Source organism: Vulpes lagopus, chromosome 13, assembly GCF_018345385.1.
Source record: "Vulpes lagopus strain Blue_001 chromosome 13, ASM1834538v1, whole genome shotgun sequence".
Taxonomy (NCBI): domain Eukaryota; kingdom Metazoa; phylum Chordata; class Mammalia; order Carnivora; family Canidae; genus Vulpes; species Vulpes lagopus.
Window position 1 is genome coordinate 42473627 of NC_054836.1, and position 12126 is coordinate 42485752.

At 47.2% G+C, this 12126-nt stretch overlaps 1 protein-coding gene across 1 annotated transcript in view; it reads left to right on the top strand.

Moving 5' to 3' along the window:
* WIPF3 (WAS/WASL interacting protein family member 3) overlaps positions 1-12126 on the top strand; it is an 82562-nt gene that overhangs the window by 56998 nt on the left and 13438 nt on the right. Inside the window, exons 3-6 of the mRNA XM_041728189.1 lie at positions 424-556; positions 2617-2748; positions 8099-8866; positions 11634-11777. Coding sequence (XP_041584123.1) covers positions 424-556; positions 2617-2748; positions 8099-8866; positions 11634-11777 — 1177 coding nt within the window. The remainder of the gene's footprint in view (positions 1-423; positions 557-2616; positions 2749-8098; positions 8867-11633; positions 11778-12126) is intronic.

A 12126-nucleotide genomic window follows, 5' to 3' on the forward strand; every position in this document is an offset into this window, starting at 1 on the left:
TCCGTGCACATGGTATGAACCTTCTGTGTTTCCTCCTGGCTGTGTCTTCCAGTGCAACCCTCCCTCTCCCCTTATTTGCCACCAACCTCCATATGTTTTTTTCTGATGCTCCGTGGTTCATCGAGCCTACAGAGACCCCTGCCATGTCAGCTCAAGCTACAATGGAAGTGTTCAAAAACAAAATTCAACTGGGTAAATTTTAAAGATCTGATTTAAAAAAAAATAAAGATCTGATTTTATTCAGGGATTTGTGAAATCCAGCAGCATCCCATCTAGCAGATAGAAAAGAGCCCCAAGGAGCTGTACAAATTGAAAGACTTTTAAGGGCAGAAGGGAGTGGAAGAGACAAGGAGGTTGTCCTAGAAAACAGTAGATTATGATATTATATGTAGTTATAATCAAATGTCTCTTATTCCCTTACAGGTAGGCACAGACACTTCCAGCCTGAGAAAGGTGGACCCCAAAGGTCGGAGTGCGTTGTTGGCTGATATCCAGCAAGGAACTCGCCTACGAAAAGTCACACAGATCAATGACCGCAGTGCCCCACAAATCGAGAGTAAGTGAGCAGCTGGGCCAGGCCTGCTGTGAGTCAAGGGCAGGCCACGTGAGGCTCAGCCAGGCCACCCCTGGCTTGCTCAGGGCAAGGGCCCCACTTGTTACCCAGGTGCACTGCACCTTAGGCCATCACAGACTTGCACGATGTACAGGCCACAAGGGTGAGAGAATCAGAGCTCCCTTTCCAGATGGACAGATGGTTTCTAGGGTATCTTCTACCACTGTTCAAATGCTAAACAAACAAATAAGCAAAAACATGAGGGGATAACTTTTTTAAATTGCAATAAAATACACATAATATAAAATTAGCGTCCGATTCAGTGGCATTTGCACCTTCACAATGTGGTTGCAACCATCACCTCTGTCTAACTTCAGAACATTTTCATCACCCCAAAAGGAAACCCCACAGCCATTAGGGGTCACTCCCCATTCCTCCCTTCTCCCAGTCCCTGGAAGCTGCTAAATCCATCTTCCAACTCTATGGATTTGCCACTTTGAGATATTCAGGTGAGTGGAACCATACACTATGGCCTTTTTGTGACTGGCTCCTTCATTTAGCATAATGTTTTCAAAGTTCATCCATGCTGTAGTATGTGCCAGGTCTTTGCTCCTTTTTATTGCTGGCTAACATTCCATCACCCGGGTACTCCACTCGGTGTTTATCCACGGTGTGATACCCTCCACAGATCACTTACCCTGCGTCCACCTAGTCCTCAAACTCAATGAGAGAAAAATCGAAGTCTCAACATTAAAGTATGCCAAGGTTTGGTGTTCATGAGGAAAAAAGATGTATTCAGAATTCTCTCGTAGAATCATATGACTGCAGCTTTTTATATACAGAGTACGAGAGGCCCCGTGCTTGGGTCCCATGACCCAGGCTGAGTCCCGAGTCTGCTACTGGGCACATCTGGGAATTTCTCTGAGGTTCAGTCCGCTCATCTACAAAATGTGGGCGGTAATAATATTTTTTGTCAAGATTGCTGAAGGTTGAAATAATCTATGCAGAACAATTTATCAACATCATCTCTTATTATGTCTTCATATAGTTTTCAATGATGCGCATGATGCTAATTCTCAAAGATAGTCCTAAAAATAGAGTAGTATCTAGCATCCATAATTATATAGTAAATACACAAGGATAGATAAATTACCTTAAGAAATATTTTCAAAAATTGCAATAAAAATGAGTTTCCAGCTAAACCCGCTATCTAACTGGTTAAGCCCAATTACCAGATAAACCCATTTGATTGGAATACTCACTCCCTAATCACTCCACTGGATAGGTAATGTATAGTAATAGTTGGAATCATCTATAAACACATTCATCCACCAGTGGGCACTGTGCCCTGATTCCTCCGTGCAAGTTAGCTTCAGGCTGTGAGCATTTCTTGCTAAGCCAAATGTCTTTTCATTGTATGGAGTTAGTCCATCACACACAACTGGAAGGATGGAATTTGTGACACTTCTCTGCAGGGTCTTACGAGCTTTCTCTTCTATAGAAGAAAAGATGCAGAGAAGGGTGCAGGGCCCTGGGAGTAAGAGCTGGGGAGACAGAGAAGGAAGAGGCCAAAGCACAAATCATCGCAGACCTTCACTTCCTGGTGGCAGTTTTGGGCCAGACTCTGGGGACAAGAAGTTAAAATTACTGACTAAACTAAATCTGTGGGTTTTCTCTGTCTGGTCCTCCCACAATAACAATCGAGTTGAAAATAGGCCCAGTGTTTGGGTGTTCTCCCATTTAAAAGGTGCTGTCAATTTCCCCACCGGCATCCATGGAATGGCAGCATTTAGATCCCTTTGTTTCGGTCCCTTTTCAGGGAGCTCAGCTACCGATGGTCAGGTCTTTGGTAGGTCCAGAGAGAGTAGCAGACAGGCGTGAGCACACGGCTCTGTGGGGTATCCCTGCAGAGGGGTTTGGGAACAATGTCTACTAGAAGGGTAATGCTGGAATAGGAGGACGGGAAGGCTGGCCCTGGAGGTGTTGGACCACAGTCCCAGGCTGGGAACGAGCAGCTCAGCTCTACTCACAAGTCCTCATCTATGTGCCTTTTCTCTACAAAGGTTCTAAAGGAACCAACAAAGAAGGAGGGGGATCTGCAAACTCTCGAGGTGGAAGCACACCGCCAGCCCTGGGAGATCTGTTTGCTGGTGGCTTTCCTGTGTTGAGACCAGCCGGCCAGAGGGATTTGGCAGGTAAGAGAAAATTCAGACTGGCTACCTCATGGTCTTTTTCTCTTTAACATGTAGAACCAACTGGGCAAGCCTGAGGATTGTGACATGTTTTTAGTGTCAAGTTTAAGTGACGTGTTTTTAGTGCAAAGTTGTATGTAGCAGGAGATCATGGATTTGGGAGCATGCACTGGAAGTATTCAAAGCATTGTTCCCAAGGGATCTTGCAAATCATCATCCTGTGTCAGTCACCCCATTGTAATAATTGAAGAATGACTTGCCATAGCATGTAGTGTTTAACAATGGTGTGATGGGGGCCCAGACTGCAAAGTATAGACAAAAGATATAAATCACATTAGAAAAACCTTGGTGACTCCACTGTAATGTATCCGTCATTGTTATCAGTTAGGTATTGCTGTGTAACAAAATGCCCTAAAACTTAGAGACCTTAAACAACCATGTATCTAGCTTACAGTTCTGTGGTTGGCAATTTAGGGTGGTCTCGGCTGGGCTCCCTCTGGTACATACAGCTTGGGTAAGTGGCTTTTGCTAATCTTTTTTTTTTTAAGATTTTATTTTATTTATTCATGAAAGACAGAGAGAGAGAGAGGCAGACACATAGGCAGAGGGAGAGGGAGAAGCAGGCTCCCTGCAGGGAGCTAGATCCGGGACTCAATCCTAGGACCCAGGGATCATGACCTGAGCCAAAGACAAATGCTTAACCACTGAGCCACCCAGGTGCCCCAGGTCTTTTGCTAATCTTATAGTTCCTATATCTTTGGTGCCTCAGCTGAAATCACTGGCCTGACAGATCCACATGGTCTCTCGGTGTCTAGCCAACTATTTGGGATTGGCTTTCCTGTGGTGGCCAACAGAGAGGACAGAAGTATAGAGATGACAAAAGGATATGAAGTGTCCTAAGGCTTAGTCTTGCAATTGGCACAGTGTTACTTCCTACTGCATCCTCTTGTCCATAGCAAGCCACAGGGCCAGTCAGAAAACAAGGATGGGGAAAGAGACTTCACCTCTTGATGAGAGGATCTGCAAAATCATATTTCAGAGATTATGGAATCAGGGAAATGTGGATAATCAAGGCCATTTCTGCAGCCAGTCTACTGCAGTCACTTATGTGTTAGTGGGTATCAGATATTTTGAAAGCCTTGCCTTAAAGTTGGGCAAATATATACTTATTGTGTGTAATAGAAGTATTTTTCCTGTTATTGTTCTCTTTAGCCAGCAAGCTGAAATAAACTCCAATAATTTCATTAATCAGGGAATATATAAAAAAAAATCAGGGAATATCAAGTCCCAAACATTGCTGGTTTAGAATTTTCTACCATGTAGCTTTGCTAACCTTTTTAGTGGGCTCTGTGGCTGTACGACATAATGGGGTGCATTTGCTGCTGTCGCCTACTGATAAAGTCCAGCAAAGATAAGGGTCCTAGGATGCTTTGAGATCCAGTGTGAACCTTCTCAGAGGCCATTTCATTTCCTCTTTTTTTGCTACGGGTTTGGTTTTCAGTGCTGCCTTCTTTTTTGAAATTCCTGAGTGGTATCAAATAAGCATCTTGTGGGATGAAAAACGTCTACTAGTTTCTCCTCACAGAAGTAAAGATAGGAGAAATCGCCCCCAGTCAGTTTTCACAGGGAGCAGCCGAAGGAAGCCAGCCATTCCTACCTATCAACAGTAGGATACGAACGTCTGATGCTTGAGCCACCCTGTGAAGACAAGGATTAGTATCTGCAGAGGAGATGGAAATCCATAGTGTAGTGACTGATGATGACGTCTACAGGACGGAAACTCAAGGAGGGAGCCAGTGAATAGATGCATGGATTGGGTGCCATGTTAGAGTAAGACAGACCATTGGCTCTCCTCTCTCAGAACCCTTCCATCAGCCCCTGGTCATTCAGCCAAAAGGACTTTGGCCTTTGCTACCTCTCTCAAGATGCTGCCCACCACTCTTGCCAGCACACACCCTCCCTCCCAGCCACACTGTCCTCTTTGCTGTTCTTGCACACACAGGCATGTTGTTGCCATTGGGCGCTTGCACTGACTGCTCCCCTGACCGGAAACACTCTTCCTCAGGTGTCCATGTGGCTCATTCTCTCCCTTCCTTCCTGTCTCTGCTCATATGGCACCTGATCGACCTATCAGTGAGGCTTTATTCTATCAACTCATATAAAATGTCAGCTCCACCCCCTTAGTCCATTTCCCTTCTACCTTGATTTAGTTTTCTTGTATTACTTGTCACCATCTGACATATTATATTTACTGGTTTATTTGTTTATTTCTGTCTTCTCTCTCTGAAGTAAGCTCTGTGAAGACAGGAACTATGTTTTTTTTCACTGCCTGAAAAATGCCTGAGGCATAGTAGGTGCTCAGTAAGTATTTGTTGAATGGAATGTATAAGTGGGTAGCATGGTTACTTAGAGCCATTAGGCCCAGAAAACACAAAAGCCTAGTGCTCACAGTACTTTTGGCAACCCGTTAAAATGTTCGGGTATCTTTTTAAATCAGAAAAAAAAAACATGAGCCTTTAGAGTCAAAGATTATATTTGTCATTGTAGCAATGCACCCATAAAATGTCTTCAAAAGTCATAATGTGGCCCTGGCTTAGAGCTCTGATGGGGTGATCATTGAAATAAGATGGAGGACGCCTGGGTGGCTCAGTGGCTGAGCATCTGCCTTCAGCTCAGGTCATGATCCCAGGGTCCTGGAATTAAGTCTCACATCAGGCTCCCTCCTCAGCAGGGAGCCTGCTTCTCTACTCTCCCTCCCCTTCCTCCTCTGCCCCAACCCCCAGTTCAGAATTCTCTCTCTGTCTCTCTCTCTCAAATAAATAAATAAAATCTTTTTAAAAAGTAAAAAAAAAAAAAAAAAAGCTAGGATGAGTAAACACCACTGAGTTGGGGTTCTATGGAATATGTAATGAGACTTCCATACAGTCTAGGGTCTTCTGGAAACATACACAGATTGAAGGAAGAAGACATATTTCCTCTTTTGATAACCCCCAGGCTCTTGGTGCACTCAGGCTGGGCTTTCCCCACCTGCTTTATGTCTCCTTTTGTGTTTCTGTTTGGATTTAGGGTGAATCCAATGATTCAGGAGGAGGTGAATGAAGCCTCCTCCTTCATTCCCTTGGCTCCCTCCGCTGGCCCCATGCTACCTGGGTTCCTGGCCTGCACTTAACACTGTTAGTTCCTCTGCCCCGTGGGTCTTGCTTTAAGTGCAAGCCGCCGGCTCCCTGCTTCATCCTGGAGTGGGCATGAACAAAGCCAGATGAGGATTTGTGCCTATCTCATCTCTGCTCTTCATGTCACAATAAAAATAGGTTTGCTCACTTCTCATATGCTTGGCTGCTTAGTAAACAGAAGCTTCTGTACTTTGAACTGACTCTTTCAAAGAGATTTTGAATCTTGGGTACAGGGTGTCCCATAAAAGGTCTATATTTAGTCACATAAAAGGTCTACATTGGTTACTGAGGGGCTGATTCTGCTCCTCAAACTTGTTATCCCTCTAAAGTTCACGTTCAAGTAGACATAGAAGGAGGCCTCAGCCTGTTAGGGACTGCCTTAGTACTCCATCTTCATGTCTGTGTACTATGGAAACAGGCTTGAGACCTTGGAGGCAGGAATCCCTGAGCCTGACACCTGCCCTGGACCTCACATAAAATGTCTAACGTTAGAGTTGTAGGTGATAGATCCTGTTCTTAAAAAGGCCAAGTGGGGGCCTTCACTCCTGGTCACAGTCAGCCAGCTGTTATGGCATTGCTTGTCTTAGACCCCAAGGGGATCGAGTCAGACAGGGTGGATGCATCGGTACAAAGACATCTCTTCTGGAACTGCCCCAAAGAAAATCCTCAACAGAGGAATAGTGACATCACCACCCTGTCTCAAGAGCAGCCATTTCAGCACTGAGACTTGCAATGAGTAGTGCTGCCCAGTAACTGTCACACCATAGCCAGAGGAGGGTCATCCCTTTGGAAAGCTAGATGCCACCCTCCTGCCCACTGAGTGTCAGCCGTAGTGTCACCCCCACCATGCCTCCTTTGACTGGCCTGGCTTTTGGCATCAAGTACTTTGGGGTATGATCTTGTACCTGGTTGGGTAAACACAACTGGAGACTCATCAGCTGAAAAGTTCAGAACCGCCACCAGATGCTGGGGTTTATAATCTGATTTGAAAGCTCTGCTTTTTTTATTCTGCAACACCCAGGAATCTGTAGTTATGAGGAGCAACCATCTTTTCAAATGTTCTCCACATGTTTTCATAGGGGTTATAAAATATAAAGGTGCGAGAATATAGGAAAAGACACATTCCCCAGAATTCCATTAAGGAGAACATTTATTTGGAAAGAATATTTTAACATGCCTCCTGAGTGGACCGTGATGCTCCAAGGACACATTTAAGCAGTGATTGCAGAACTTCCATGTTTTAGTAAATGGGGAGAGGACCCTTTTTCTCCATAGTGAGAGAGGAACAAAAGGAGAAGAGGTAGCAGTATAGTGGGCATTGTGCCCAGAGTGCTGGGGCCCCTCCTAGGGAGCACCTCCACCCAGTCTTCCATGAAGTACACCAAGCACACGTCACTGTGAGGAGTGTGTGCTGTTGTTGAATTCCAAAGAAGCACTGGGTTTTTAAGTTGGGGTTCATGGATCTATGGGTGAGGAAGCCAGGAGACCAAGAGATAGAGAGCCTGTTGGAAATGAGCAGATCTTTCAGAAAAGATGATTTGAACTTCCAGAGACCATGGAATTGGGAGGTTCAGGGTCATTGGACATGATCCCCAAGGCAAGGTGTCTTCCCACTGACTTCTGAGTTACCTTAGATATTCAAGGAATAAGCTTGTGATTTTGTTTCTGCAGAAACAAAGCCCTTTATTCACAAAATTCTGGAAATGAGGGAAACCTCACTAGCAAGGAGCTTCTGCTGGGTACACCTGAGGATTCAAACTGGGGTGTGAAGGCTGGGTACCCAACTGGGTTGACCTAGTGGGTAATGGCGAACGAGTGTGAGGGTGGTCTTGAAATACGGAGAGGTGAAGGAGGTCAGCACGGCCCAGGGCCCTGGGCTGGGAGACTCCGACGCCCTTGGCAATTGAGGGCAGAGGTGAGATGGAACAGGAAAGCTGGTTCTGCACCGCAGGCTGGTGGCCTGACCTGGGCTTATCTCAGAGAAGGACAGCACAGTAATGCTGGCAAGGCCCCTGGAGCCCGGCCGGCTGGCACCCTTGTGACAGCTTCTGGGTGAACCTGCAGGAGAGAGCATCCACCATGCAGGTTACTAACATCATGCTGTCTGTCATCACTGCCCGCAAATTTGGGTTTCTCCTTCTTCTGTCTCTGAGCTAACTCAGAACTTGTTTCACTTCCAGGTGGCAAGACAGGGCAGGCCCCTGGCTCACGCGCACCTTCTCCCCGGCTTCCCATCAAAACTCTCGGGGGCCCACCTAACCCCCCTGCATCTCCGAGGCTAGGCAATGCCTCTGAGGCTCATGGCGCTGCCAGGACAGTCCCTCCTCGCCCCAGCATGCCTGCCCCACCTCCTCCCACCCCACCCCCACCCCCACCTCCTCCCCCGCTCCCCCCACCCCTGCCCCCATCCTCCCCCAGCAAAGCTCCGCTGGTGTCCCCACCTGGCCCGCTCACCAAAGGGAACCCCCCTGGGGTTGCACCCCCTCTCCCCTCTGCACCTCCCCCTCCCCCTCCTCCCCCACCTCCTCTCCCAACCCCACTCCCACCCACCCTGGCCTCCGTTCTCGGTGACAGAGCAGCAAAGCCTCAGCTAGCCCCCTTGCACCTGCCGCCCATGCCACCACCACTCCCTCTTCTCCCACCCTGTGGGTATCCCGGGCTCAGTGCAGAGGCTGCCAGCCCTGCCCAAGATGTTCGGGAGCCTCCTGCCCCACCACCTCCACCACCTCCACCCCCTCTTTATGCCTCCTGTACCCCGAGGTCCTCTGTGCCTGCGCCTCCTTTGCCAGGAGCTAACAACAGTGGTGAAGCCCCACTCCTGCTGCCCCCCAAGTCTCCCAGCTTCCAGGCCCAGCCACCCAAGTCCGGCACGCAGGCCTTGCCGGTACCACCAGCCCCTCCGGGATCCCAGATGTTCCTGCAGAAGAAGAGGCCCGGCCGAGGCCCAGGTAAGCACCACTCTCCTGGTCCAGGGTGGCCATATCAGAGGATCACTCAACCCTCACCAGTAGTTATGAAGTTGCTAGAGACACAACCAGAGGCCTACTCCCATGAGCCACTGGGGAATACCTTGAGATGTCTTAACTCCTGGATTTTGTTTTCAAACAGAGCTCTCAGTGCCCCTCATGAAGCACAATAAAACTTGTTGTATGGGACTTTATGTTGTATTCATGTTAGAGACAGGAAAGCAAGAGGGAGGGAGGTTGAAAGACTTGTCCAAGATCATACAGACCACAAGCCAGCCATTCTGGCTTTGATCACCTTACAATTACTAGCTATGTGACGCTGGGCAATCACTTGGCCTCTCTGTGCTTCCTTCTCATCTGCAGAATGGAGAAAGCAATAGTTCCCACCTCTTCTGATAGTTGGAGCAGGGCCTGGCAACACTGAGCTCTAGAGAAGGGTTAATTATTCTTACTCTCAACATGCATACACTCAACTCTTCCTGGGGATGCAGTTGGTTTCCAGAACCAGGTCTCTGGTGTAATTTTTGCCTCAGTTACTACGGTCTGGCTCCCAGCCACAATCTGCACTGGCCCTCAGCAGACTGGATTAGCATTCTGTCTTCTTTTTGGCAGGTTTTCGTGCTGATTCAAGAAAACTAAGGGTCTGTATTTCAAGCCAAATATTAAAAATAATTCTTTCACATACCTACCAGAGAGGATTTTGGGTGGGCATGCAGGCCCGTAACTGATTTCTACATAGTGGGAAGGCTTCATTCACCTCTGGTGTCCTTCTGAATGGAAATTCTACCCACCTACACATACGTCCACACACACACATCCACACATGCTCACAAACACCACATCCACACATGCACACACATCCCAACATGCGCGCACACGCGCACACATGCACACAAATTCCTTGGTCTTTAAGAATATCTTTTGATGCAGAAGGTTTCTTAAATGTAGTTCCTCAAATTGAAAATAATATAAGCTCACTGTAGAGCAAATAGAAAGAAGTTGAAATCATGTACAATAAGATCACCCAGAAATAACAGGGTATATTTCCTTTCATTTTGGCGTATATTTCCTTTCATTTTTTTCAAAAATATGTACATATTTACAAAGTTAATACTATTTTGAATATCCAATTTTCTATGCTGTTTTAGTTTAATATTACATTATAGGCAGTCTCCTCCAATTGTTAAAGTTCACGTATAAGCATATTAATATGATCATCAGTATTTACCAGATTTCTGGTATTAAATTGATTCTATTTTTTGTTATTGTGAATAATAATGCAGGAAACACTTCTATAGCAATTGTCATCCACCTTTTGGGTATTTTGAAAAGATAGGTTCCTAAAAAGGCATTTCTGAGACAAAGGGCAAGAATATTTTTAAGGCTCTCAGTCACAAGAGGTAAAGGTTCGAGGGATTCTAACTGATGGGTCGCCATAGGGGCCAGCATTTGTCCCAATGAGCCAGAAGTGTTCAATGGGGTGGTGAAAGAAACAGTGCCTTAGATTCAGAGAGACTTGAGTGCAACCAGGCCTCTCCACTCACTCCTGGGTAACCTCATGCCCAGTCTTTAAATGGTTCTTGAAACTTGTTGTTTTTTTTTTTTTCCTTTTTTTTTTTGGCAAACGGGAATCATGATAAGACCTTTCACACAGGATTGTTATGAATATTCAGTGAGAAAATTTGTGCCTGAGGTTCTTTGCATGGAGCTAGGGCTCAGCCATCTTATTCCCTTACCATGTGGAGGGACAGCTTTTCCTCCAGAAGAGAGGTCAGCAGCCACGGTCGCCCCTTCCCCCCTTGAGTTTGCTTCTTGGGAATAAGTGAATCCTAGTGGCTCCTGATTCCGAGGAGGGGAAGACCGGAATGGTGAACTCAAGGCCAGCAACAGATGCTTGCCCGGCCTCTCTCCTTGTGTCTTTGGGTGTGAAACTTAGTTTTCCCTGAACAAAATGAGGGCAATTTCTGCCTCAGGAACAACTGCAGAGGTGGGGGGGTGGGCAGAGAAAGGTTGTTAGTGATGGACGTGTTGTCACAGAGAACAGTGGTGTGGTTGTCATCGTTTCAGGAAGTCAAGTGTCCACGCACTGACGTGCCAGGACAGCTGGCTATCAATTGCCAAATGAGTCATTCAAAGAAGTCTTGGCAAAGTAGAGAGAGCCTCCCACAGACCCCATCAAGAGTTTGATGGCGTGGGTGGGACTCGTGTTGGGCCCTGGTGGGCGGAGTGGATTTAGGTGGAGACTGGAGGGAGAAAAGAAGCTCTGCAATGCCGGGGGACCCATGCAGGGAGAATCCTGGGCTCAGGAGCTCATCAGTCTCACCTCCCTCTGCCCCTCACCTGCAGACAGCCCTTCTCTTCCTTCAGATGTGGCAATGGTCCACCATCTTGGAGCTGTGCCATCTGATCTGAAGGCTGCTGTCATCATTCATAATGTCACAGCAGCTAACATTTACTGAACCCTACTGCATGCCACTTGAATTTACTCATTCAACCCTCTTGACACCCCTAGGAGGTGCATGTACCGTGATCCCCGTTTTACAGATGAGGAAACAGAGGCACAAAGAGGTTGTGCTATTATCCCAGCAGGGGAGCTGGAAGTCAGTCCCAAGCAGCCCCAGAGGCAGCCCTTTTATTCACCATGCCGTATGACATCCAGAGACCTCAGTCCTCACTTCTCACAGGAGGTTACATAGCATCTGCTGTCCCCATTCCTCTATCTGAATCCACTGGCATCTTTTCTGTTAAGGGACCAGTGGCGGAAAACTAAATCCACCCCCAGCACCCCCTGCAAGATCACCCACCACGGAGCTTTCAAGCAGAAGCCAGCAGGCCTGGACCCCGACCCAGCAGCCCGGAGGTCAGCTGCGGAACGGAAACCTGCATATCATGGGTAAGCGGGCCCACCTTCTGTGCCGGCTTCCAGGGAGGGAGTGCTGTCCCCTGGCCCTTGGAGAGAGATTGCCAGCCCACCATTTCAGGATGCATGCTTCAGAGGAAGAGGGAGCTGACTGTAGTACAAGACAACCTACAAGTTGTGTTAAGTAGAGTTTGTCTTGAGGCCTTCTGGGAGGTTCCAGAACCCATTCTCTAAACCTTCTGATTGAGATGAGAAAGAGGGAAGAAAACCCACATTCAAACTGTATGTGTGTGTGTGTGTGTGTGTGTGTGTGTGTGTGTGTCTCCATGGGAAAATTCACGCATATTGGATTAGAATAGAAAGAATAGAGTGGTCTGGAAAG